At 48.5% G+C, this 26597-nt stretch overlaps 1 protein-coding gene across 3 annotated transcripts in view; it reads left to right on the top strand.

The window, feature by feature from the left end:
- Positions 1–10965: 10965 nt before the first annotated feature.
- ABCC4 (ATP binding cassette subfamily C member 4 (PEL blood group)) overlaps positions 10966–26597 on the top strand; it is a gene marked incomplete at both ends in the record, with an annotated part of 194785 nt that continues 179153 nt past the window's right edge. For 2 of the 3 annotated variants that reach the window (XM_084235701.1, XM_084235700.1), the window contains one exon: positions 10969–11042. In XM_084235701.1, the coding sequence (XP_084091827.1) occupies positions 10969–11042 (74 nt within the window). Of the gene's footprint in view, positions 11043–26597 lie in introns of all 3 variants that reach the window. The other variant, XM_084235702.1, reaches the window with a different exon arrangement.

Raw genomic sequence — 26597 nt, 5'->3', positions numbered from 1 at the left:
GTTGTTATGTTCTAGGGGGAATCTTTTGCAGGAGCCCAGCTGACCAGCTGCAGAGTCAGCCAGAGCCAGCCTGAAGCTGCAAAGCTCTCTGGGACGAGCAAGCATGTAACTAAGAAGCCCATGGGTGACCCTGTAGGAAACCCGGCTCCTCATCCAGCCTCTCACCCTTGTTTATTTCAGACTTTAAATTTAGCTCCCTGTCTCCCAGCTCCTGTGGAAAGGTGCTTTGGAAGATGCTTCTCCCTTCTCTGTGGCTTGTCAAGCTGTTGATTTCTCGCTCTGCTTTTCCAAGCCTGGTTATTGTATCTGTGGCCTTGCAAACAACAGCTGGACCACCCGCATGGGGTTGGTGATGGCTGAAGGGTTTCATATCATTGCATGAATATTTTCTCTTGCTTCAGTTTGGGTCTCCTGAAACCACACCCTAAGACAAGCATTTGGATGCAAATAATTATGTTCCAGTACAGTCTCCGGGAGCTTAATACTTCTGGGGACTTTAGGGGGCAGTGTGGAGCACCAGCCTCACAGTACCTCCATGGCAGAGGGAGTGATTGGGGTATTTGTCTGCCATTTTGTCTTAGTCTCTGGATTGAAGGCTCCAGTGGGCGGAGGGCAGAGGGGGACATTATTCCCTGGCATTTCTTGTCTGCCTTGTACAGGGAAAGCCTGCAGACAGAGTTGCAAGAACTGAGAGGGTAACGACCCAACGTTATGGGTGGCAGAGACAACATCAACTTCACCCACATTACTAAAAATTGGTGAAGGAGCCGTCTATAGTGTGATAACTGCCTTCTTAAGGAACATGCCCCTGCAATTATTTCTTCTTATGTTCTTCCTCACAGCAAAATTTCTCAAGGGAGTTGTCTAATCAGAGTATCTATACCTTCAGGCTTCCCCGGTGGCTTAGGGGTTAAAGCTCAGCGCTATCACCACTATGGCCTGAGTTCCATCCCCAAGCAGGGACTGACCCACACAGGACCGCAGACCTCTCCTGTCTCGCCCGCTGCTCCCCTCAGCTGTGTACTTCAGTGGATCTGCCTGTTCTGCTCCCCACTCATCTCTGGTGAACCTCTGACCCCGCGCACCTCTGGGCTATCCCCCAGTTCTTCTACAAAATAAATAAATAAATACTTAAAAAAGAAAACAAAAAAGTATACCTTCAATTATAATTCTTTCCTCAACACACTTTTATAGGGTTTCTATCTCCCTTCCTTTAAAATACTGCCTTGCTTAATTTACAAAAAGTCCACACCATGCCAAATCCAATTATTACTCTGTCTTCAACTTACTGGCTTCTCTGCAGCATGGGCTCCAGCTTTTCCTTCCAGAATCACACTCTTCTATTCTTGACTCCTTATATTCCCCCACCTCAGTCTCACCGGATGTCCTCTCTTCCTGGGAAAGTTGGAGGTCCTTATGGCTCAGTCTTCAAAGTCTTCTGCTCCTCTTCCTCTTCTTCCCCTCTCTCTTGTTTCCATACAGCTGGATACTAGTAAACTGAACTGAAAAATCTGATTCTGAATTTTGCATGGATACATGATGGGCTTAAGTGCATCTTGATAGATTAAAACATCTGAAGTGACATATTTTAGGCTTTCTGATCAAAATTCCAAACTTGGGTCAAAGGCCAGCTGCCTTTACCCATTTGCTTATTCAAAGATACCAGGTTATCATGGTTGCTCTGTCTGGTAGACTGGAGAGTAATACAGTATGATCACAAGGCAGAATCAAGCCAAAAGAATGATAGCCTTGGTTACCAGAGCTCAACCATGGTCAAGGGTTAGAATCTACAGTTGAATCAGCAAAAGAGACCAGCTTTGTGGGCGCAGGTGGTTGAGAGCCACACTGTGAAGCTGTCTGCAGCCTCTGCAGTGAGCGTTCAATCCCGGCTGGCGAGATTCCCACATGAAGCAGCAGACCTCTCCTGACTCGCCCGCTGCTCCCCTCAGCAGTATATTTCGTCAGTCTGCCTGTTCTGTTCCCTGCTCTGTCTCTGATGAATCCTCTCACCCTCCTGCGCATCTGACCTGTACCCCAGATCTTGTATAAATAAATAAATCTTAAAAAAAAAAAGATACCAGCTTTTTAAACACTTGAACATAAAGAGTATGAGAAGAACAGCCTTGCACTTGCTTTGAAGGGAACCTGATGTGTTCCACGTGTTTAAAGAGGTACTTGCTTAAAATTGATTCCTGTTTTAATCATTTTGCTATTGCTCAACTTTTAGCTGTATCTAAATTCTGTTATAATAAGCAGTACTCTGATAAACATTTGTACATAAATCACTGTCTATAGAAACTTGTTCCCTGAATTCCCATAAGAAAAATTATCAAGTCAACGAGGATAAATATTTTTTTAAGATTTTTTTAAATTTATGCATACAAGACCTGGGGTGCAGGCCAGAGATGTGGAGGGTAAGAGGGTTCACCAGAGACAGAGTGGGGAACAGAACAGGCAGATCGATGAAGTACACTGCTGAGGGGAGCAGCGGGTGAGACAGGAGAGGTCTGCTTCGCCATGTGGGTAGCTCCCTGGCCAGCAGGGGATCGAACTTGTGCTGCAGTGGCCGCAGATAGCTTCATAGTGCTGAGACTTAACTCCTTGCGCCACCAGGGAGGCCTGAAGATAAATATTTTTTAATGGATTAGATTTTATTGTGGTAACATTGGTATGTTATGGAAGGGTACCAGTTCACACTTCTTCAGATGTGTGTTATCCCCAGACCCTCCCATCAAAGCGCCCATAATCCTCCATCACTTTTCCCCTTGGTGTCCCTAATCTTTCCTCGCCCCATTCTGCAGCCTCAATCCTGCAGTCAAATTTCTAAGACTTGTATTGTCTGTGCCTTTGTTTTGTTTCTTTGTATTTTCTTTGTTTTCCTTATATTTCACATGAAATCATCTGGTATATGCCTTTCTCACTCTGACTTGCTTAATTTAGTGATTTAATCCCTCCAGTTCCATCCCTTTTGTTGCAAATGGCAAGATGTCATTTTTTTTTTTTTTAATGTAGCTGAGTGCTACTGCTTTGTGTATATAGACCACATTCTCTAATCCACTCTTTTGTCCTTGGGCACTTAGGTAGTTTCCATAACTTGGCTACTGCAAATAGTATTGCGATGAATACAGGAGTGCATCTATCCCTTCCAATTAGGGTTTTTGTATCCTTTGAATATCTAGGAGTGGAACTGTGGGATCATATGGTGGATTTATTTTTTATATTTTGAAGAAGATCCATAATTTTCCACAGGGGTTGAACCAATCTACCCTCCCTCGAGCAGTGTAAGAGGGTGCCCTTCCCCCCACGCTCTCACCAATGCTTGTTACTGGTCTTTTCATTAAGGTGTGAGGTGGTTCTTACTGTGGGGACAAACATGTGTGAGGCACTTACTAATGACAAATTATTCTCAGAAGAGGTTATTGTAACTTACATTTTACCGGTAGTATATTGCAGTGCCTACCATACTTCACTTTCTTTAAAAAAATTTTTTTTAAAGGTTTATTTATTTATGCATACAAGAGCTGGGGTAAGGCCAGAGATGCGGGGTGGGGTGGGGGTGTGAGGATCCGCCAGACAGAATGGGGAACAGAACAGGCAGACCGACTGAGGGGAGCAGTGGGTGAGACAGGAAAGCTCTGCTGCGCCATGTTGGTAGCTCTCTGGCTGGCTGGGATCGAACTTGTGCTGCAGAGGCTGTGGATTGTTTCATAGTGCGGTGCTGGAGAACCCCCCCCCCCCAGCTAAAAGTTGTGTCAGGGATCTCAGAAAGGAGAGGACAGAGTTGGTGAAGTTTTTTCTCTTTCTCTTTCTTCTCTTTCTCTCGGAGGGCTGAGGGGAAGTGGAGCGAGGTAGGAGTGAGGAAGACACAGACACCTTATTTCGTGCAAGTATCTCCTGCTGAGGGTCTCAGCGGGTCTTTATTTATACCTTAAGGCCAGTGGTGGGATTCCATCAGTGTAAGCATCGAGGCAGAACAGAAACAATCACTACATATTTTCTCATGAACGTGCAAAGACTCCCTAGGTCTCACACCTAAAGGGCAATTCTCTGGTAACCTTACGAACAATTAGTTTCCTAGGTACAGCTCATTTACTAACATGATTAAACATATATGACAGCACAACATTTGTCAGCAATTAAACTTTCCCAGTTATAAAGTGGGTGTAAAATTCCTATTCTATATTCAATTACTAAAATCAATCTATCTCCTGGCACTCAATTAACTTGGTTAATATATTGATTACTTCAAAGTGGTCTGAAACAACTCATCAAATTAAGTAAATTCTGCTGAAGTCTAACTTCTACCTAGAAATTCCTAACCTCCACACGGCCTGCTAACTATTGACCTCTTGCAAACACCAGGAAATGTACTGCTGGTGCAAACATGCACCCCTGTGTCAGGCTATGGCTTCCAAGCACAGCTGGTTCAGGGCAGCTTGTTCTCCATAGTTCTCAGGGCCGGGACATTTCTTTCCTAACTATACCTTTTGCATTATTTACTTTCTATGATACTAATTCAAGTGCAAGAATAACAAATCAATTAACGTCTAGGGCCGAATTGGGTTTTCATATGCCAATTAATGACTGACAAACTTCTGCATTAACCAAGAACAAAGAGGAGAGCTTTAGCAGGCGTTGCCGGAGACTCCCTAGTTCAGATCTTCTTTGGGAAGTGCAAGAACTCCCCTCTTCGGGGAAGTACAACTTTCCCTCTTAGGGGGATCTCAGAAACTCCCCGCTTCTTGGGAGTCTCCCCCATTGCCCAGACCATGTCAAGTGACAGCATGGGAAGTGCAGCCTGCCGCAGTGCGGTGCTTAATCCCTTGCACCCCCAGGGAGGCACCATATTTCACTGTCTTTAGCGTGGCTTTTTCTTTGCTAATTTGATAGGTGAAACAAAACCATTTCTATATTCATATTTATTCTATTATTTATTTTTCTGTTTTTCCTTATTAAACCTATTTCTCTAGGTTGGGAGCCTACAGAAATCAGTGAATTCATTTTTTATATAGTTGTATCCTTTTTTTTGTGTGTGTGGGAACCTCACTGGCGGCCAGGGAACTAACGGGCGTTACAGAAGCTGCTGGCAGCCTCCCAGCCCAGTGCTCAACTGCTGTGCCACCAGGGGAGGCCCAGTTGTATCCTTTTTCTAAGGATACATTTATCAATTTTCAGCCATTTCTGGATAGATCATGTCACTAATGAGCCAATTTGAAAACAAAATAACTCAGCCTCCAATCTTATCATCATATCTTAAGGATGACCAAATAAAAGATATTGACCCCAGTTGACTGATGTGAGTTATTTGGCTCAGTTTTCCCCCCATCAGTGGCTCTTTTACTATCGTGTTGTGGCACACGATAAGACAAGGCCACAAAGTTCTATAATCCAAGGATGGCCTTTTCTCACAAATTAGACCACCTTCGGTCTTCCTTGGTGGTGCAAGGGGTTACACACAGTACTATAAAGCTATCCGAAGCCTCTGCAGCAGGAGTTCGATCCCCGGCAGCTGACCAGGGAGCTGACCCACATGACACAGCAGACCTCTCTTCGATGGTATCAAGCTTTGGGTTCCTAAAACTCACAGGATCCTTATTTCAGCTGTGAGATGGGTAGCAGGGGCTCCCCTCAGCAGTGTATTTCAGTAGATCCGCCTGTTCTGCTCCCCACTCTGTCTCTGCACCTCTGGCCTGTACCCCAGTTCTTGTATGCATAAATAAATCAATCTTTAAAAAAATTAGACCACCTTCAAGACTAATTTTCTGATAACATAAACCTTATCCATTTGCTTTCTTGAGTGGGACAGAAAGCAGTGATATCACAGCTGATCCCGGGGTGAGCAGTGCTGTCCACAGAAATCATATCTATAATGTAAAATTTTGTAGTAATCATGTTAAAAGTATAAAGGAACAAGTCAAATAAAATTAGGATATTTTTAAACCAGTGTGTCCAAAATGTTTTTATTTCAACCGTGTAATCAATGTAGAATCATGAAAACATTAATGGCATTATACAGACTTTCATGGTCTGGTCTTTGAAATCCATGATGTAATTTACAGTTCGAGTACATCGCCTTTCGCCCAAACACATTCAGTCCTGAAAACCTTCCAGTGCCACTAAAAACCCAGTGCCACTAAATTGGACCACCCAGACTTTACAGCACTAGGACTCTCACGAGAGCCCAGCAATGCCCATATTTTTCAGTCACTGGAAGGATGTTTCTGGCAGGTGTCTTGGTTCGGGTCCCATAGTATCAGACCCTGAGACAAGGATTTCAATGGAAAGTTTATTTTGGAGATGATCCCAAGAAAATACTTTCAGGGAGTAAAGAAATGAGACAGAGAAAGGACGGAAGCCAATGAGGGTGTGTTAATCAGCAAGTCACTGCTTAGGAAACTGGGCACCACCCTGTTGGGGATAGTGGGAGACAGAATTACTTCAACTGACAGGCAAGAGGAAAGGGCATTTATCTGCTAGCTGTTCCTTCATTATTGGTTGAGGGTGGATGACAGGGCTTGGCTTGGCTTGCTTATGGGCCAATGTTCTTCTACAGCCAGAAAAAGGTCCTACACAGAGGACTGCAGATAAGCTGCAAGCAGCTTTAGACCTGGAGCGCTGCCCGGAGCATATAACTAGAAAGTGATAGTTTCTGCTGCTACCCATCTCACAGCTGAAATAGGGATCCTGTGAGTTTTAGGAATCCAAGGCTTGATACCATCAAAGCTTTATACTCATCCCTTCATTAATGTCCTCCTGGGTCCTAGAACAGTTCTAGACACACAGTAGGTAATTATTTAATTAAGTTATTCAATTGCCTACTGTGTGGCTTTCCTTTAGATATTGCTTTATTCTTTCATGGCTTCCAACAGTTTAGGGGCATATCCTTATAATTCCCTATCAGAAAGGAAAATGACATTCCCTTTCTAAATCCAGACAAACCACCTAAATTCTCAAGAAAGCAAGCCAGTTAATCTGGCTTGGGCCATGAGGTTGCTGCTGAGTCAGTTTTGTTGGACGTGGACATGACCTGGTGTGACTGGGTAGACTTGAATGATGGGCCACCTGAGGTTATAGAGGCGGGGACTGTTAGAGCAGGTGGAGTGATGGAGCAATGGCCACTTTTCGGAACTGTGGTTACCTACTACAGCGTGTTTAAATTATGAATGCCATTTGTCCTACTTGTCACATCATGGCTGGACCACTGCAGGATGCTTTATGAGCTCTTACATCTACTGCATATGTAACATTTGATGCTTTGATCATTTAAGAGGGATCCCATAGATCATCCAGTAATTTATAGTTTGGAAAAACACAAATTTGTGCCATGTGCCCCTGAAGTTTTATGGGGAATAAATCATCAAGATTAGCAAGGTTGACTCCACAGAGATCATGGGGATCCTCTCTCATTCTCACTAGTTAATGACAGTTTCATTCACTTAGCATAATATTGTCACTGTTCATTCATGTTGTAGCATGCATCAGTATTTCAGTCCCTTTTATAAAATGCCAAATAATAGTCCATTGCATGTGATTGCACTGCATATTTTATTTATCCATTAATAGTCCATTGCATATTTTATTTATCCATTCAACAGTTGATGAACTTGCCATCACCACCCTCACCCAGCTGCTTCCCCCTTTCAAAATTTTTTTTTTAAATATGTATTTATTTATACAAGAACTGGGGTACAGGCCAGAGGTGTGGGAGGGAGAGAGAATTCACCAGAGACAGAGCGGGGAGCAGAGCAGGCAGACGGACCAAAGACACTGCTGAGGGGAGCAGTGGGCGAGGCAGGAGAAATCTGCTGCACCATGTGGGTATCTCCGTGGCCGGCCAGGGATCGAACCTGCACTATAGGGGCTGCAGACAGCCTCACAGCGTTGTGCTCGACCTGCTGTGCCACCAAGGAGGCCCCTCCCTTTAAACTTTGATGAATAGCACTGCCAGGACATTTGTGTGTATGTTTTCATGTTGACATTTTGTTTTTATTGATCTTGGCTGGATGTCTAGGAATACCATGACAACTCTGTGTTGAAGTTTTTGAGGAACTGCCACACTTTTCCCCCAGCAGCTGCGCCATTTTTCATTTCCACCAGCAACATATGAGGCCTTCAATTTTCCATATAGTCTCTAACACTTGTTACTGTTTTTTAAATTGTTTTAGTGTGAATCATTCAAGATCAGCAAGCAACTGGAGGTAGAAGCTCTAAGACAGCTTCCTCATCTTTGCAGGCTCTGTGCTGGCCTGGTAGTTCTGTACCTAGAAGACATTTACTAAGCATTTGTTGAATGAACGAAAAAGAGACTCTTAGTTTCGTATTGCCTTTAGGTTTTGCAAAATGCATCACAAGCTTTGAGGTTCACATGAACCCTGAAGGAAGAAGGATGATGGGGATTATGATTCCCATTTTAGTCCTAAGAAAATTAAAGATCAGAAATCTTAGGTTTTAAATGAAAAGCAGATGCTGGGGTGCCTGGCTCTGTATCCAGTCTTCTCTCTACAAGACTACACCGCTTCTCACTACCTCTTCTTGAATACTGTTATTAGTTAATGTTCAGGAAAGAATATTAAGAAGTTCAAGGGGCCTCCTTGGTGGTGCAGGGTTAAGTCAGTGCAATGATGCTATAGCTGCTGTGGCCTGAGCTCCATCGGCGGCCAGTGAGCTGTCCCCATGGCGCAGCAGACCTCTCCTATCTTGCCGGCTACTCCCCTCAGCAGTGTATTTCAGTAGATTCGCCTGTTCTGCTCCCCACTGTCTTTGGTGAATCCTCTCACCCACTGCACAACTGGCCTGTACCCCAGTTCTTGTATGTATAAATAAATCTTTCTTTTAAAAAAGTTTCAAAAGCTCTTAGTTAAAAAAAAAAAACAAATAAACAGCAGAAGCTGAAGTGACTGAGTGTTTTGGGGAGTTTAGAGACTGCTAATTATGGTTCTGAGCTAGCTGTGGGAACTATAGAGCGGTCTGGGTAGCCAGGCAAGTGAAGGCATTAGATCGTTAGCTTTGGCAAAGTAATTCTTCATCTTTGAAGTGGAACTGTAAATTGGGCATCTACTGAGGTGGGAAAATGATCGTCAAAAATGATCATTTTTACATTCTTACACATTTGACTTATAAACATGCTTGAATACAGTTAAGGTTTTCTTTAATATTTTTTCCTCCAGCTTTGCTGAGATGACAATCACATTTTGCCAGTTTATGATATATATATGTATAGTATATATTTTAAGATGTACAACGTGATGACTTGATATATGTATCTGTGTGAAATATTCACCCAAACCAAGATAATCATTACACACGTTAACCATTTTCCTTTCTTTTTTTTAAGATTTATTTATTTATGCATACACGAACTGGGGAATAGGCCAGAGGTGTGTGGGGGGGCAGAAGATTCACCAGAGACAGAGTAGGAACAGAACAGGCAGATCTACTGAAACACACTGCTGAGGGGAGCAGCAGGCAAGGCAGGAGAGGTCTGCTGCACCATGTGGGTTAGGTCCCTGGCCGGGGATCGAACTCATGCTGCAGTGGCTGCAGATAGCTTCATAGATTGTATCTTAACCCCTTGCACCACCAGGGAGGCCCGATTTTCCTTTCTTATGTTGAAATCATCCAAGAATTACTCTTACCAATGTCAGGTACTCATGAAATAGCAACTCTATCCTCAGCATGGCTGTTTCCAGAAATATTGTCTTACATAATACAGACAAAAGACAGTATTAATAACATCATTTCAGTTAAAACTTGTAACTTTGAGTCTTTTTTAAATTGAAGACTCAAGGGAAAAGAAGCTTCTGAGCTGGCCACACACATAACCAAAGACTTAAGAGTGTGATTCCAGCATTCTGTCTTTTCATTGAGGAGTGTGATTCCAGGATTTGTATTTCTTTCATTCATTCATTCATTCATTCATTCAGTATCACAGGTATTTTTCATGCACACCGGAGTCCCGATCTGGCTGGACTCCGACCTTCATGGGAATCGGGTTTCATCACTGACTGACTCTAAGACCTGGGCAGGTTCTGTCCTTGAGCCTCATTTCGTCACAGATGACAACACTTTCACCGTTAGTGACAGTCAGCGAAGGCCCCCAGTAAGGCACCTGACCTGTGTTCTGCAGCCTAAGTTCCCTTGGCCCCTGTTAGCTAGAAGGAGGGTGCGATCAAGGAAATCCTAAGGCCGTCTCGTCTCTTCTCTCATCCCTTTTCCCCCACCGAAGAGCGCAGCAAGAAGCGGACAGAGGTCATCCCCTAAAATGTCACACGTGAGTTGCCAAAAGTCAGCCCCAAAGGCAGAGTGCAAACCCTTTGACTTCCCCCCGGGATCTCGGGTTACCTTTCCATTCTGCAAAGACACGCTGCCGAACCCTGCACGATCGCAGGCCAAAAGCTCGGCCCGCAGGCTGGACACGCTCCCGCGCGCCCATCTTTGGTCCTGAGGAGGGCAGCGCGCCCAGGGGGTGGGCAGCCCCAGCCGGGGCGGCTTCTCTGGAGCCGGCGCAAGCCGCAGCCCAGAGGGCGTTCCCGAGCCGCGGGGGCGGGCAGAGCCGGCGCCTCCCCGCTTCCTTCCATCTTCTGGGCCGGTGCTCCGGCTCCGCGCGCCCACTTGGGCCAAGTTCGCAGCCGTCTCCGCTGCGCGCACGTGGGCGCCTCCGCGCCGGGTGGCCACGACCCGCCCCAGCCAGCGGCGCCCGCTCCAGCCCCAGCACCTGCTCCGGCCCCAGCCTCGGGGCGCCGCGCCTCGGGTCGCCCCGCGCGCGGCGCGCCGCTCCCGGCACCGGCTCCGGGGTCCGGCTCTCGGTCCGCGGCGGCCCGGGAGGCGGGGACGGGGCGGGCCGCGGGCGCTCGGCTCCCGGAAGCGCAGCGGCCGGGCCCCCGCGAGCCCCGCGCGCGGCCGCCGCGCCCCGCGCCCCCCCGGCGCCCCCGGAGCTGCAGGCGCCGCGCGCGCGCCCCGGCCGGCAGGATGCTGCCGGTGTACCCGGAGGTGAAGCCCAACCCGCTGCAGGACGCCAACCTCTGCTCGCGCGTGTTCTTCTGGTGAGCGCCGCCCCAACCGCGACACCCGCGCGCGCCCGGCGCTGCGCGCGCCCTCGGGGGGTGGCGGGCGGACCTCGGGGCGAGGCCGCGCGGCCGCCGGGTTCCCGCCGGGGAGGGCCGCCCCACGTCGGCCGCGCGGCCCCGCCCGCGCCCCCGCGCGCCGGGCTGCAGGGCTGGGGGGCGGCCGCGGAGACGCACCCGGGCCGTGGCGCACGCCGGGCTGCGCGCTCGCTCGCGGCGCCTCCACCTCGCGGGCCCGGCGCAGCCGCCGGAGCGGGAGCCTGGGCGGCGGAGCGCGCGCGCGGCGAGGTGGGGAGCCCCGCCCCGCCCGAGAGCAGACCCGAGCCCCGCGCCCCACGCGGAGCCGCCCTCGCCCAAGCCATTCGCGGCTCTGGAAGCTTTTCCTCTAAGGGGGCAGTTGAGCAGCGTCCTTTATCCAGTCGCAGCTCGAGCCCAGGGGTGCCCTGGACCGCGCCACCTCGCCGTAGCCGCGTCCCCCCGCTTCCCAGGTCCCCTGCGTGACAGCTGCGCCCCCACGACGCCCTCTGGTGCGCGCGTCCGTCTGCAGGACCTTGGCTGTTGCTCTCCCCGCGTGGGTCTCACGGTGCACCTGGGTCTGTCGTTGTGGCAGATTTCATTGGGTCACAAACTCGCTTTGTCCTTTTAGACTGAGCGGAGACACGGGTTCCCCCCAACCCCTTTTGCTCTGGGCTGGGATCACGCGTAACCACAGCCGGAGTTCGTCTTTGACCCGGCTCTTTGCTAGTGTGAATATTTTCACCTCCAGCTTTGAGGATCTCTGTAAGGAAGGGGTCACCGCAACCTGTGGGGGGTCCCGGGGTGTTGAGCCTGGAGAGAAGGGACGCAGGTGTGATGCAGGTGGTCCTCCCCAGGGGTGTCTCCTACAACCGTGGCAGGGCCTCTGAGCTGGGAGGAAGCACAGGTGAAGACGTGGCTCAGACAGGTAAACTCAGCTACGGTCCAGGAGCCGCGACGTCTAACGAGGGGGCCCTGCGGCTGCGGGTTTTCATCACACCTGGTTGATTATTAGATCTTTTGTTTCCCAAGCTCTGCCCTCTCCGCTTTACGCCGTATTCTGATATTTTCCACTTTTTATGGGAAGCCTGGGGGACCCCGCGGGGTGAGTGTTCCTGCCCTTGTTTTGCTCACAATGCCTTCAGTGCGGGCCGTAGGAGCGTTTCTTGATGCTTAGTGGCCCTTAAGGAAAGGAAGGTACTAGGAGGAATGTGGGTGTGGCTGTGGAATAATAACAAGCAGGCAAACATCTAGCGCCTGGGAGGGCCAGGGCCTCTTTAAACACTTTCTCTTTGTGGAGTGTCAAAATGTGCTCATGCAGGTAGAAATGGGATGGTGCCATTTCTGGTCTCCCTGCGGGAGGGGAAGGCAGTCGTTGTTTTACACTGGAAGGCACAAAACCAGAGAGGTTGAGCAAGTTGCCTGGGGTCACACAGTGGTGGCTCAGGATCTCCCAGCAGGTAGTCTGGGGCTCCTGGGCCTGTGTTTGGGCCACTGTACTGCGCTGTACCAATTAGGTCCTTGTTCCTAAAGGCCTGGGGTTATTATTCCAGGCACAGCTTCGTTCTCCCAGGCAAGTCTGTGCCCTCGGCACTTCAGTATCTATTACCCAGCTTATGCGGGTAGCTGTTCTCAAACTATCAGACCCAGACGGGAGGCCTCCCCCTCACCTGGGAGCTGCTGGAAAGGCCACTTCTGCACCCGACCAATTCTGTAAAATAAGAAACTCGGTGGGGGTTAAAGGCAGGTGACTCTGTGTTGAGGTGGCTCCTGGCTCCCTGCTTTAAGCCACCCCTCCACTGGCATTGTTACACGTAAAAGCGACAAGTGCAAATGAAGTCCTGTATATTCACTGTCTGTAGTTTGAGAAATGTTAACGTCAGAGGTTCCATAGTGATCACCTTGTGCACCCCTCTGGCTGTGGGCTGGAAAGGTGAGGGACCCCCTCCAGGGAGAGCTAGGCCCAGAGGAGGCAGAGACTAGGCCCACCTAGAGTAACCGGGATATCACCTGCTCACTGGGTGTTTGCTTTTCTTCTCAAATTTGATCTGCTTTCGGAAGGTGGGACCTGCTGGCTGACTCCCCAAAGGAGAATGTTTACCAGCTTGACCTTTTGGGGATTTTGGTACCTTTACAGAACAGTTTGACTTGGGGCCTAAGAGGAAACTCAGTTGAAAATTGTTGCAGAGTTTTGAAAATTGTACATTTTTTTCTATTTTTGTAAGAAAATTAAAATGATAGAAAAAGAAAGGAATAAGGATGCTTTGTTTCTGTTGGCTATAGTCACCTGCTGATATTTTGGTGCTCCCCTGAACCTCCATCTGCCGCGTGTGTGCACACTCGCGCGCGCTCTCTTTCTCTCTTTTCTGTAAGACTAAATAAATCGTTTTGAATGGCTAAAATTTATTCATGGCATCAAATAATTTTTTAACATTTAGTGATTGCAATGAATGCAGTCTCTTCTTATTGTTGACCAGTTTTTCTCTGTTACGTTGTAACTCCTGGCTCTGCCCATCTATTTTGTTGCTCCGTATTTAGTGCACTGCCCATATTCCCCAAAGTAGAACAGCTGGTGAAAATCCAGATTGTTTTCCAACAGGATTGCATCAATTTGCCCTCTTGATAGCAATCTGGGTGCTTATTTCCTTGCCCTCTTGAAAGCAATTGATGTGCGTATTTCATTGTCAACAATGCTGGATAACATTTACTTTTCCAAGTTGATAGGTTAAATATATCAAAGTTTTAATTAGAATGTATTTAATTACAAAGATGGAACTTTAAAAAGTTTCTATAGACCATCTATTGTATTTCTTTGAATTGTCTATCAATAGATTGTACATTGTTTTTATGAGGCATTTATGTCTTTGAAATAATAGTAATAGTGCTTATGCTATTTTCCCCAGATATTTCTTTCTTAATTTTGTTCAGTTTAAATTTATATATCATTTATTATATGGAGATTTTCTTTTTGGTTTCTTCTCTTTGTGATATAGCTTTCCTTTCAACTCTCAGGATCACCTAAATCTCCGTATGCATTTTCTTTCAGCCTTCTTTTTTTTTTTTTAAGATTTATTTATTTATGCATGCAAGAGGTGCTGGGGGTGAGAGGATTCACCAGAGACAGAGTGGGGAGCAGAACAGGCGCAGCAGGTGAGACAGGGGGGGTCTCCTGCACCATGTGGGTCAGATGGAACTTCTGCTGCAGAGGCTGCGGATTTAACCCCTTGCACTATCAGGGAGGCCCTCAGCCTTCTCATTTCTAACAAAGGCAGCTAGAGTTTCTATAGGACAGGCCCCATTTTTTCCAAAACAACCCATTTTCTCTTCAATGTTTATCGAACAATTCTTTTTCTCCATTATTGGAAATAAGTGGGGTAGCTTAGGAACGGTGTCCAGCAGGACATGAGGTTGTCCAGTCAATGCTGTCCTCCCTGGTGGTCTTCCCCGGCTCCCCTGCTCTGCTGGGTCGGCCTGGGGATGGCTCTGCATTCGTCTGCTACCTTGATCCAGCAGGTGGGTGGCTAGCAGCAAAGGACTGTCCAGAGTTACGGGGTGGAGAAGGAGCTTGAGCCAGAGGCAGGGGCCCACAGAGAGGGGTTAAATGCCCGTTCCCCTACACTGGCCACTGCTCTGTTGGTGAACTGTCACTGTGCAAAGCAAGTGCTGTTGTGGAAACTGCCAGCGGTGGCAAGACAGACTCTCTGGAGACTGTTCTTGGAGAAGCTGATGCCTTGAGGGGGAAATGCAAATGGCTGTGGGCAGCCATGGTGCAGAGAGGCTGGTCCCTCGCCCCCTGATCCTGGATGCACAAAAATGTTTATTTTTTTAAAAAGATTTATTTATTTATACATTTAAGAACTGGGGTGCAGACCAAAGGTGCAGAGGGTGAGAGGATTCACCTGAGACAGAGTGGGGAGCAGAACAGGCAGATTGACTGAAATACACTGCTGAGGGGAGCAGCTGGTGACTCAAGAGAGGTCTGCTGCACCATGTGGGAAGCTCCCTGGCTGGGGATCGAACTTGTGCTGCAGAGGCTGCGGATAGTTTCATAGTGCTGTGACTTAACCCCTTATGCCACCAGAGAGGCCCAGAAATGTTTAATTTTAAACTGGGATTTTTGGCACCGTTTCCCATACCTCCTACATTAATGTCTGTGTTATTCTTCATTAAGAGTCAGAAATCCAGATGCTGTAGGTGGAGGGGCTCAGCTTTGCAGGCCTCCTCTGCCCTCGGCTTGTTCCCCTTTCTTAAGCATTCACTTTGAGTTTGGGCAGTTTTATACAACAGTGATAGCTTTCGGGAGGGTATGAACATCCCAAAGGTGTCTTAAATTTTGCTATTAAGTCCTTATGTTATAGGACAGGGAGAGGGGCAGCCCAAGCCCCGCAAACCTGCCTATTCTAAGTGGGTTCTGCCATCCGCCGCATCAACACAAAACATAGGAGACTTTAATGAAAAGGAACTTTAATAAACACTTACAGGCAAATAAACAATGCGACAGATTTATAAGTCTCTTTCCTATAGATTATTCTTGAAATTTTAGGGTCTTTATTCTTGTTGTCCTGCATCTGGTCAGCCAGAGAAGGGTTAACTGGGGTCTGTTCAGATGTGGCAAGTGGTTTATTTGCTTCTCTGGGTTTTTCAAGGGACCCCTGGGTCTGTGGATCCCCTTCCCTTCTGGTGTATCTCCCAGGTTCTTCGTGCTCCGTGTGGTGTGCCACCCGGAGGCATTGTGTACAATATGAGCATCACCCTGAGTCATTTCTGGAAATTTCCCTCGATGGAGCATGACACCTGTCCCTTCTATGACGATGCCTCTGTGGGCTCTCATTGTGTGTGCTCTCAACCCCCGTAGGGATTTCTGTGTTTTACAGGGCAAAAGTAGATGCTGTGGGCAGGTGTGGGCTTTGGAGGTCCAGTTCTGCACATTTCCTGTGGCTGCATGCAAGTGAATCTCAAAGCTTCGCAGGTTTAGCTTTGGGGGAGACTGGAGATGGTAGTCAAGGCAGCTCACCCAGTCCAGAGTTAAGGCATTAGGTTATTCTGACCAGGGGACACCTGAAGACAGGAAGACCCCTTTTAGGTTCATTTAAAGATTGAACCTTTTGAGATATCTATCAGTGAAAGGGACTGCTAAGAAAAAGAAATCTTTCCCTGTTAAAGAGTCATAGACCTGGAAATGTAAAGTAAATAATAAGTTTGCCTCCTCAATAAGCATATCTAAACGAGTTCCGGCAGCCTGCTAGGCTGAGTGATCTCCCAGGCCATCCTGGAAGATCGTATCCTTCCCCTTTTCCTGTGTCAAGAATTTGTATGCTAACTAACCAACTTTATCAATGTAAAGTGGTTGTGTATAAAAGAAACTCTTTGTCTCTAGACCAGGGCTCGGACCTTATGGGACTACTCAGGTCTGAGACCTCATGCATGAGTAATAAAGCTTTCCTTGACCTTGCCATTCCTAAGTACCACTTGTTCTTCCCCTGCCTGTGTAAGAGGCTAGAATTTATTTCTGCAACATCAGTATTGTGTGTACACAGAGAGATAACTGAAGAGGGAAGTCAGTAGAGGTGACATTTTATTTTTTTTTTTAGGCTGAAGTTCATGTTTGCTGTTCAGCAGTACTTTCTAGCCTGCTATTGAAAATACAAATACAGGCCCCCACTCATGTTCTATTTCGGGCAGGTTTGAGTGGGACCTGGAAGTTGAGTTTTTATTTGCTTTCGGACACTTCTGTAGGTGGCTAGCCTCACAGATGGATCTATTTAGATGACAATACTGATAATCGCTAATGCCTATTGAAATGCTTCCTGTGGACTTCAAATTTTGCAGTTTTATTTTGTCTCATTTTAATCCTTAAACAACCCTATGAGCATCCTGTGAAATTCAGGTCCTGAGAAGTTGGACAACTTGTGAAGGTTTCCTAGCTAGGAGGTCATAGCACTCCCACTGGGATTCCACCTAATTCTTTAAGCACTTGCCAAGGCCCAGTTTAGGCTTCTGGCATCTGGCTCTGGATCAGACAGGGTACTGTGGTTGACCCAATAAGCAAATGAATATGCTGACTCCGTCATGCAGACATTTAAGTCATGTTAGTGAAAAAAGATGCTCTTTATATATGCAAGCATCTTGCCTTCTGTTTGTTGCTCTACCTCCAGAGCATTAGAATTGTTGAAATTGTTAGCCATCCTGTTCTGAGGGCATGGCCTTGTTAGTTTTCCTTGACCTCATTACTCTCAAAATGCACAGATGCCCCCCTGTTCTACCTGGACCTTGTGTGTTCCTCCAGCCCTGCTCAGTTCTCTGCTCAGAATCTCAGCATCTCATCTTCCCAGGGAGTTTTCCTGCTACCAGTCTTTCCTGTCAAACAAACTTGTCCCATCCTCTGCAGCTTCCTTCTGCTCCCTGGAGCAGACCTTTACTGTGGCAGTCTGGATCCTTTAGGACCTGCTTTCTGAGGCTCCTTCCATCATTTCCCACACAGCAGGACTTTTGTGATGAGGTGAGGCAGATCCTATAACCATTCTAGCCAGCACTGGGGTACTGACTGACTCAATGAAGGCCTGTGAGTGAGCTGGGTGTCCCTGGGCGGTGGTCGTCATTGCGGGTTTGCTCGCAATGCCTGATGCCTCTTGTGGCTCCTCTGGCACCAGGCTGGAGGCAGCTGGCAGTGCCCCCTTGAAGTTCAATAGCCTGAGCTGTGCTTCTTCCCTGACCAAGGACAAGGTTGCTCCACTGTAAAAAGGGGATCTTCATTGGAATCCCTAATAGGGTCGTTGAGAGTCTTGATTGAACTAATCACCAGTAGAGCTTTTAGAATGGTGTCTGGCTGGGAGTCAGCTGTCAATATGAAAAGGTAGCTTTGCCCCTATCTCTGGTCACTTAGCATCTGCAAGCTAACATCTTCACTTGTAAATTGCCAAGATTTGCTTCCAAAATAGGTTATAAAATGTAGATTTGAGTCCCATTCCTTACTTCCCAGTCCTTACTTCAGTGGGTGGGGGAGATAGCATCCTGAAATCTGAATACTTAAAGAGACTTCCTGGGTGATTCAGATGCAAAGGTTTGGAAACTACTTTCTCAGGTCTGCTTTTGGGTGGGTGGAGGGGCCAGGGTTGGGGGAGGCGGGCAGGGGTGGGGTTGGGGTGGGGAGGGCTTAAATTCCATTTCTGCTGAGTGCACAATGGGAGGCCTCTATGCTTTGAGCATCCAGCAAAGCTCTGTGTGCTTTATGTTGCCAGTTCAAATTCAGACAAATGAAAGATCATGCCTCTTCTTAAAGAACTCACACTGTCTGCTGGGGGAGGCCACCACTGGATGAGTTCTGTAAATAATGCCGCTAAAAAAATAAGCTCCAGAGCTCAGTGGCTTAGTCAGAACCGACAAATATGCGTATGCTTATGTAGTCCATTCTGGGTGGGTTGGGGCCAGGAACTGCACACAGGCTTGTTTAGAAACTGGGCTTTTAACATATTGCGGCTCCAGCCTTCTCCCCGAGGCCCCTGTCTTCAGCCGGGAGGGAGGTCTGGGTCCCAGGTTGGGCTGACCGAGTCTTGGCAACGTGGTAGCCCCTGACACCTGGGGCGTGGCTAGCCCGTGAAGGTCATGCAGGCAGCCCACCACTGCCGAGGTCTGCCCATGTGTGCCCTATGGCAGGGCTCGAGGAGGGGCACGGATGGAGGAGATTCGCTCCCACACGACCAGACTCGTGCAAGAGGGGAATCTTGGGAAGGGAGATCGGCTGTCACATGGACCCCACTACCCCCCCCCCCCAAAGATTTATTTATTTATTTATACAAGCACTGGGTACAGTCAGAAGCATGGGAGGGTGAGAGAATTCACCAGAGCCAGAGCGGGGAGCAGAGCAGGCAGAAGGACCGAAGTACACTGCTGAGGGGAGCAGCGGGCGGCAGGAGAGGTCTGTGCGCCATGTGGGACCCTCCTCCTGTGGCCGGGGAGCAGCCGGGGATCGAACCGGTGCTGCAGAGGCTGTGGGCAGCTTCGCAACCCAGCGCTCAACCTCTGCGCCACCGGGGAGGCCCTGGACCCCACTTTGGCTGCCATTCCCTTCCTGCCACTTGGGGTGTTCCACAGACCTACCAGGCCACATTCCTCCCGTTTCATCGCAGCCTGCTTGGGGCCTGAGCGGGCACCCATCCCGTCCAGTTCCGTGCGAGCGGCGCCTGCGGCCCTTCTGTGGCTTCTGCCTTAGATCCTTCCTTCAGTTCCTGGCTCCCTCGCCGCTGCTGTGCTGACCCTGCCGGGGCCAGTGCTGTCCCCCGCTCTGCTTCCCAAGGCTCGCTCGGGGTTGGAAGGGAAAGAGCTTCTATACCCAATACAGGGGTCCCCCAGCCTCAGTGCAGGCGGCACTTGTCCTGCTGTTTTGTTTTCATACCGGGCTGCTAGAATTAGGTTGCGTGGAGTTAATTTTCTCTCTGGGAAATTTCTACCCACTTGTAGCTCCCTTTAATTCTCTCTCTCTCTCTCTCTCTCTCTCTCTCTCTCTCTCTCTCTCTTTCTCTGTGTGTGTGTGTGTATGGGTGAAAACACAGCAAATTGACTGCTCCCTGGCTGTGATGACGTTCCTTATATCCTAAGACAGCTCTTGTGGGTCTGTTAAAAATCGTGTCTTGCAGAGAATGTCTCCCAAGCTGCCTTCCATCATCAGCAGCTTCAGATCTTCTTCCACATGGTTGCACTTGATACCGGAATTGTCAGACCTAGTCTCCCAGCCAGGATCGGATCCCAGGCTGCAGGGCAGCGCTGAGCCCCAGCCGCTAGACCCCCCACGGGTTGGTGTCTCAGGAAGCTGCAGCAGGAACTTTGCAGACGCTCAGGCAAGCAAGCGAGAAGAGGCAGGTTTGTTTAGAAGAAAAAAGTTTATTGAGGAGAAAAAGAGCAGAAATAAAGTGGGACTCCCAGGCCAGGGATCCAGGCCTGGGAGGGGCAAGGAAGCCAAAGTGGAGTCGTGTCTCAGGGAATATAGACCTTTTTTCCCTCATTATTCTAAAGCTGCCCCAGTCTCTTTGTGATTGGTTAGTTCTCAGCTGTCTCACTTAATTTGCTACTGAGTGGAGTGGGGATCTTCACATTCCTTATCTAACAGCTTTCTCTTTCCCCATTTGTTGCATCTTTAAATTTATGGCCCAGTCCTCTGGATGGGCATCCCTGCATTGAAGTTAAACAGCTGCCCTTCTAATGTGTCCATAAATTAAACCACTCTCCATTTCTCCAATCTCTGCCTCCCTTTACCACCTGAAGGAAACCAGGACCAGCCTTGGTCCTGGCATGTTTGTTTTTCCTAATGGAATGGGTTACTTTCCCTTGCTTGTCCTTATCTCTGAAGCCTCCCTAAAATTTTCAGAGGTCCCCTCCTGCACTATCCCTAAAACTGCCTAATAACCCTAGCTTGCCCTGTCTCACACTGAATGCTCTTAGTCAATCCACGTCTTTATTCTAATGTGGCATCTAGATCTGGATGTGTTGATAGCATTCCAGGTTTCATTTGACCAGAGGTAGTGTTTAAACACTCGAAACATAGATAGCTCTGAGTGCCCGCTGCCTTCCAGGTGATGTTCTGGACCAGGCTTTGGCAAGCTATGACCCTCAGGTCAAATGAAGTTCACCACCTGCTGTGGTAAATAACAGTTTTGTTCCCATGCAGCTTCCCTCCTTCATTTATCTTTTGTATGTGGGCTACAGCAGCAGAGTCCATTAGTTGCCACAGAGACCATGAACCACAAGGCCGCTAAGATCTGTGATCCAGCTCTTAACAGTAAATGTTTACCCTTTCCTGTTCTAAACGTTTGGGATACCGTGAGCAAAATAGTCAACAGTTCCTGCCTTTGGGAATTTAAATTCTAGTGAGAGAGGAAAGATTAAGCAAGAGAAATAAGTAAAAAGTCGTCTATGAGATCGTCACAGTGCTAAGGAGAGAATATAAGCGGGGGCCAGGCTAAGAGTGGTATCGGGGACGGATGTGACAGCCGTTGGCAGGATGACCAGGAATGGAGCAAGGCAGGAATAGAGCCTGCGAGGGAGCGGGTGGGCATTGCACATCCTGAGGTGTGGCCAGTGTGGGAGATCTGGGGACTCTTAGGAGGATGTCAGCATTACTCGAGGTGAGGTGGAGATGGTGGAAAAGTTTTGAGACGAAGGACTGGTCTGTTTAGGATTTAGTAAGACAGTCTGGCTGCTGTATTGAGAATAGATGATAGGCAGACATGGGTAGAAGCAGATCCTGGTAGGAGATGATGGTGGCTTTGACCCAGGTGGTAGGAATGGCAGTAGCCATAGTTGAATTCAGGGAGCAGTTTTTTGGCAAGTGAAACTGGGATCTCAGCTACTAGACAACTGTGGAACTTGAGGGGCAGGGAGAATGGAGGGGGCCTGCCTGGTTTCGGCCAGAGCACCAGCTAGGACGCTGTTACAATACCTTGAGATGCTGAAGCTGCAGGAAGAACGTGTGGGAGAAGACCAGGAGCTTGGGCTCGACCGTGTGAAGTTTGAGCTGCCTGCACACGTCAGGGGAGAGGTTGAGTAGGCAACCGGCCTTTAGCCTGTACCGGTGGTCGCGTTTGGTCATCACCAGCAGTCCATGCAATTGAGCTGCCGTGGCACATGGTCAGCAGATTTCAGTCCAGGGGGTTTATCTCCATCTGCACTGCTGTGAAGTTCGTTGTGTTGATGTCAAAGTTGAGTTCATTGATGCTGTTGAAGACTTTTGTTGTCTGTTGGCAGAACGGACCGGCCCAGGGTGCCCTCCGGGTGTGGCTGATCTGCTAATAAACACATTGGCAACCGATTGCCCACTGGTGCCATCTCTCTTATTGAGCTCAACACAGCATCCTCTGGGTCATCATTCTGGAAAGAAACGGAGGTCAGCTGGCATGATCGTCTCTTCATGAGCACAGTCTGGCTCTGGGTGCTCCCTTTCCTCAGAATATTCACAAATTTCTTTCTGGGGCAGTGTTGTGTGTCATTTCTGTGAAGCCCACTAGCTCTGTCTTGTCAAGTTCTTTCTAGTTAAAGTGCTGTCAACCTTCACTGTTTGAATCATCTGGTCCCTCTGTAGGTCAATTTGAACCCCGTGTCTGGGGGTGGGATCCAGGCATCGATATTTTTAAGAGATGTCCTGTAAGTTTCTGATGGACACCGAGGGCCAGGAACCACTAATGAACAGTTTCCCAAGGTCAGACACGTTTCTGTGCGTATCTGGTCCCTTTCCCCACCCCAGCTCCTCAAAGTATGAGACCACCTGGCACCACAGGGTATATTCATTCTTGTGGGGACACAGCAAGACCCCTTCCAGGATTCACTTGCTTGTGCCAGGGATCTTAGAAATCCTGGGTTCTTGGGTCCTCATCGTCACCTCTTGCTGAAGCTGGCCGTGCCCTCAGTTTACCCAAATAGGATATCCAGTTGCTCAGAGTTGAATTAGCTCCCCCCAGCACTGGAGAGTGACCTGCTGGCTTTGTGTGTATTTCTTCACCCTGGCCTGACAAGAATGATTGAGCCGACCAGCGTAATGGAGTCAGTTAAAAGCTCGTGAGTATAAAATCGCTCTCCCAATAAACTGCTTTGATTAGCAGGTCTCTCCTGCAATGCTTTATTGGCCCAGCTGTGAGTGCGGTTATGTGATAAGCCCATGTGGCTTGTTTTTAACACCTCCTATTCAAGCCACCCTCCCCTGGCTAGCTGGTGTGCACTCCTCTCTGAAGATGGCAGGAAAGGTGTCTGTTCTGCTTTGAATAGTAGAAGGGACATTTACCGATGGCCTAAAACTTCAGGCTGGGCCTGGCAGGGTGTCAGTGTCAAAGAATCCAAATGTGGCATTTGTGCAGATCCTCCGTGTTCAGAGCAGCAGTTTGTTGGCCTCTAAAACACGATGCACTTTTAACAGGTGTCACCTGGTACCCGTAAGTGACTACAAGGTATCAGCCCTGAATAGGTGGGACAGTGGGGATTGTTGCAGAATTCCTCCTTTCATCATGCCTTTTTTATAACCTTAAAATGATTATTATTTAGATCCTATTTTTGTCTTAAAAAAAAAGAAACTGTGAGATTTTTGAGGCAGAAACCAGTCTGTTACATCTTTCTCATTGCCTGCCGGAGCCTCTTGTATTTGATAGGTTTATTCAGTGATGGTAAATTATCACTTAATTCTAAATCCGAGTTTCTCTAATTTGGAGTTTCTGACACCCATACCTTCAAGAGGATCCAATGAGAAGCTGGATACTGGGGAGAGACTCAGAATTGTAGCCAGAAGGCCTGAGTCCTCGTTCGTGATCTTGCACTTATTTGCTGGGTGACCACTGGCAAGGCACTGAGCCACTCTGAACTTCCATGTCCTCCTCTACAATTTGGGAAAATTAAACCTATTTGCTGTATGTTCCAGGAATTGCATTTTAAGTATAATAAATAAACTAATAAAGTTCTGTGCACTTCCTTTCTGTCCATGGATGTGTCGCCTAACAGCAAGATATAGGGGAAGCAGCAGTGAAGGGAGGGGGTTAGGGGCCAGCTGAGGTCAGGGGAGAGGGAAGGGCAACCAGGAACTGTGGGCAGGTCCCCCGAGGGCAGCCTTTTAGGAGTGTAGGAGGCTGTTAGGACTTCGCTCTGACTATTAAGAGGGCTATAAAGAAGGCTCTCTGCTCAAGAACTTGGTACTCTTTGGAACTAGGGAGGGAAGAGATTTGAGGATCTTCTTCATTCTTCAGGTTTGAATCCCCCGTTAACCAGTCCACATCCCCAAATCCCATCTCCTAAACCTGGTCTACACCCAGGCCACATGTGGTGAGTAGCTACTGGATTGGATAGGGCTGAGCTATTGCAGGGATTCTCAGGTGGTCCCGGGTCCCCATTACCAGGGAACTTATTGGAAAAAAAGCATGGTCCTGGCTGGGTGCCACCCCCACATGCTGAGTGAGACACTACAGCCAGGGGCCAGCTGTCTGGTTTAATAAATCTGCCACATGATTCTGGGGGACACTCAAGTTTGAAAACCACTTCATAGGCACCTATTTCTGAACATTTTGATCTATTCCATAAAATTTACAGTCACCCAGGACATGGTCTTATTCTGTCTTACACACACACACACACACACACACACACACATACACACACACTTTTCACATGTGTTTTTTAACAAAAATAAAAGCTTCAGGATGCAGTATTATATTTCATGAAACAATCAGTGCGACACGCTGATATTTTCTTTTTTTTTCACATTATTAATTTATTGAGCTGACTTTGGTTTACATCACTATTTGTGTTCTACAGGTATAGGATCTTCCCCTTCAGGCGTTGTTACTACACACCCACCACCAGATACCAGAGGACCCACAGTCCATCCCCCCACCATCATCACTTTGTTCTTACCCACCCCCGCAGCCTCATCTCTAAAATCCACTTTCTAGGCTTTATCTGACCCTTTGTTTGGTTTCTCTGTATTCCGCATGTAAGTGACAGCATAAGGTATTTGTCTTTCTCCTGACTTATTTGCTTAGCAACATCCCCTGCAGATCCACCCCTGTTGTTGCAAACGGCAAGCTTCCGTCCTTCCCGATGGCTGAGCTCTGTTCTGTTGCATGTGTGCACCGCATCTTGCCAGCCCGCTTGTCTGTCCTTGGGCACAAAGCTCATGTCTTCGTGGCATGGCTCTTGTAAGTAGGGCTGCAGGGATAGTGTCTGTCTCATTGAAAGAAACGCCAACCATGGTCATGACCTGCCAGATCGCCTTTGGGGCTGCCATAGCCCTCAGTTTGAGAACCCCTGCTGCTGGGAGAATCAAGGCTACTGTGCTGTGAAGGGGTAGACCAACTGCTCTGCAGGCAGCCCTGTCAGAGCTTGACTCCGGGCCCTTTGTTGTCCAGTGGATCTGGACCTCCTCTTCCATCAGCCCCCCCCGTGGGCTGAGTCTTGTCTGCACATCCGTAGGATGAAGTCCTGACCCCAGGACCTCAGAATGTGATTATTCTCGGAGAGGAATCCTCTAAAGAGATGACTCTGGCTAAGAGGCTATAGGGTGGGCCTGCCCAGGTTGGTCTGGTGTCTTTCTAAGAGGAAATTTGGACAAAGAGGGGGCAGAGGGAGGACAGTGTGAGGACAGGGAGAAGGCGGCCATCTGAAGGCAAGGGGAGGGATGCCTCAGAAGGGGCCGGCCCTGCCGGCATTTCCACTCCCTAGAACTCTGAGAGGATAACTTCTGTTGTTTAAACTGTCCTGTCTGAGGTAGGTGGTTGTGGCAGCCCCGAGTGAGGACTAAAGCACCCCCTCCTGCTCCCCATCCATCTTGGTTGGTGTTACCAGTTGTCACTGACCATAGCTGTTCTGTGTTGTGAGAACATGTCCTCCTTGAGACTGAGCTCCCCCAGGAGTCCGACCCCACAGCCATCCCTACTCAACCTGCTTGGTGTAGACCTCCTACCCGGATATTTTTACTTTTAAGATTTATTTATGCATACAGGAGCTGGGGTACAGGCCAGAGGCATGGAGGTGGGGGTGAGAGGAGTCACCAGAGACAGAGTGGGGAGCAGAACAGGCAGATCTACTAAAATACACTGCTGAGGGGAGCAGCGGGCAAGACAGGAGAGGTCTGCTGCGCCGTGTGGTTTGCTCCCTGAACTTGTGCTGCAGTGGCTGGAGACAGCTTGATAGTGCTGAGACTTTAACCCCTACACCACCAGGGCGGCCCCTCCCTGATATTTTCAATTGAATTCGGGTAGAATCCCTGACTCTTCAGACCTGGAGCCCATCCCCATAAGCCCTTCCAGGTGGTATGCGTACTCTGCCTGGGACATGCTCTGCCTGGGACTGGCCAGCAGGACCAGTGCTCCAAGTGTAATTGTTGCTCTTGAACGACCTCATTCCATGTTGTTGCCCTCTGTCCCCCCAAATCCAGGTGGGTGTGTCTTGGGGACTACCTAGGGGGCGTTACCTCAGGCCTGGTGGTAACTCAAACTCTGGCTCTGCACTTTCTCTTCTGCTTCCACAGGCACATTTTCCAGAGGATTCTGCTTTGGGGGAAAACCCCATGCAAATCCTTAGCCTACTGCTCTTAATAGCTCAGCAGAGAGGTGGCCTGTCCCCAGGCAAATTCATAATCTCTTTTAAGTACAGAACTAGCCCTTGTCTTTCCTTTCAACAAAAGTTTAAAGAGAAAATTGAAAATTGGTCTCTGTGAGTAAGCCGGTGAAGACCCCTTCCCCTCCAGTCTCCTGGGGATCTTGGTCAGCTCTGCTCAGACCTACTCAGAAAGTGAGCTGGTATCTTTTTGAAGGGAAATTGCACACAGCTGCCTCCTCCGCGCAGGAGGAATTCCTTTCCTGAAGGTGGAGGCCCATTTTCTAAGAAACCTTTCCAGGAAGGATGAGGTGCAGCAGGAAGGGGTCCCGCGGCGCAGCCCTCTCAGCATGGAGGAGGGACGGATTACCCTTTGGTTTCTGGGAACTGGAGTTTTCACAGAGGGCAGGGCTAAGCGAGTAAGTTGCCGCCTCCCTGGATGCTTTAGAGAAAAGG

This window comes from Talpa europaea, assembly GCF_964194135.1.
Source record: "Talpa europaea genome assembly, chromosome: 6".
Lineage (NCBI taxonomy): Eukaryota > Metazoa > Chordata > Mammalia > Eulipotyphla > Talpidae > Talpa > Talpa europaea.
This window is presented reverse-complemented; position numbering and strand designations above follow the sequence as displayed.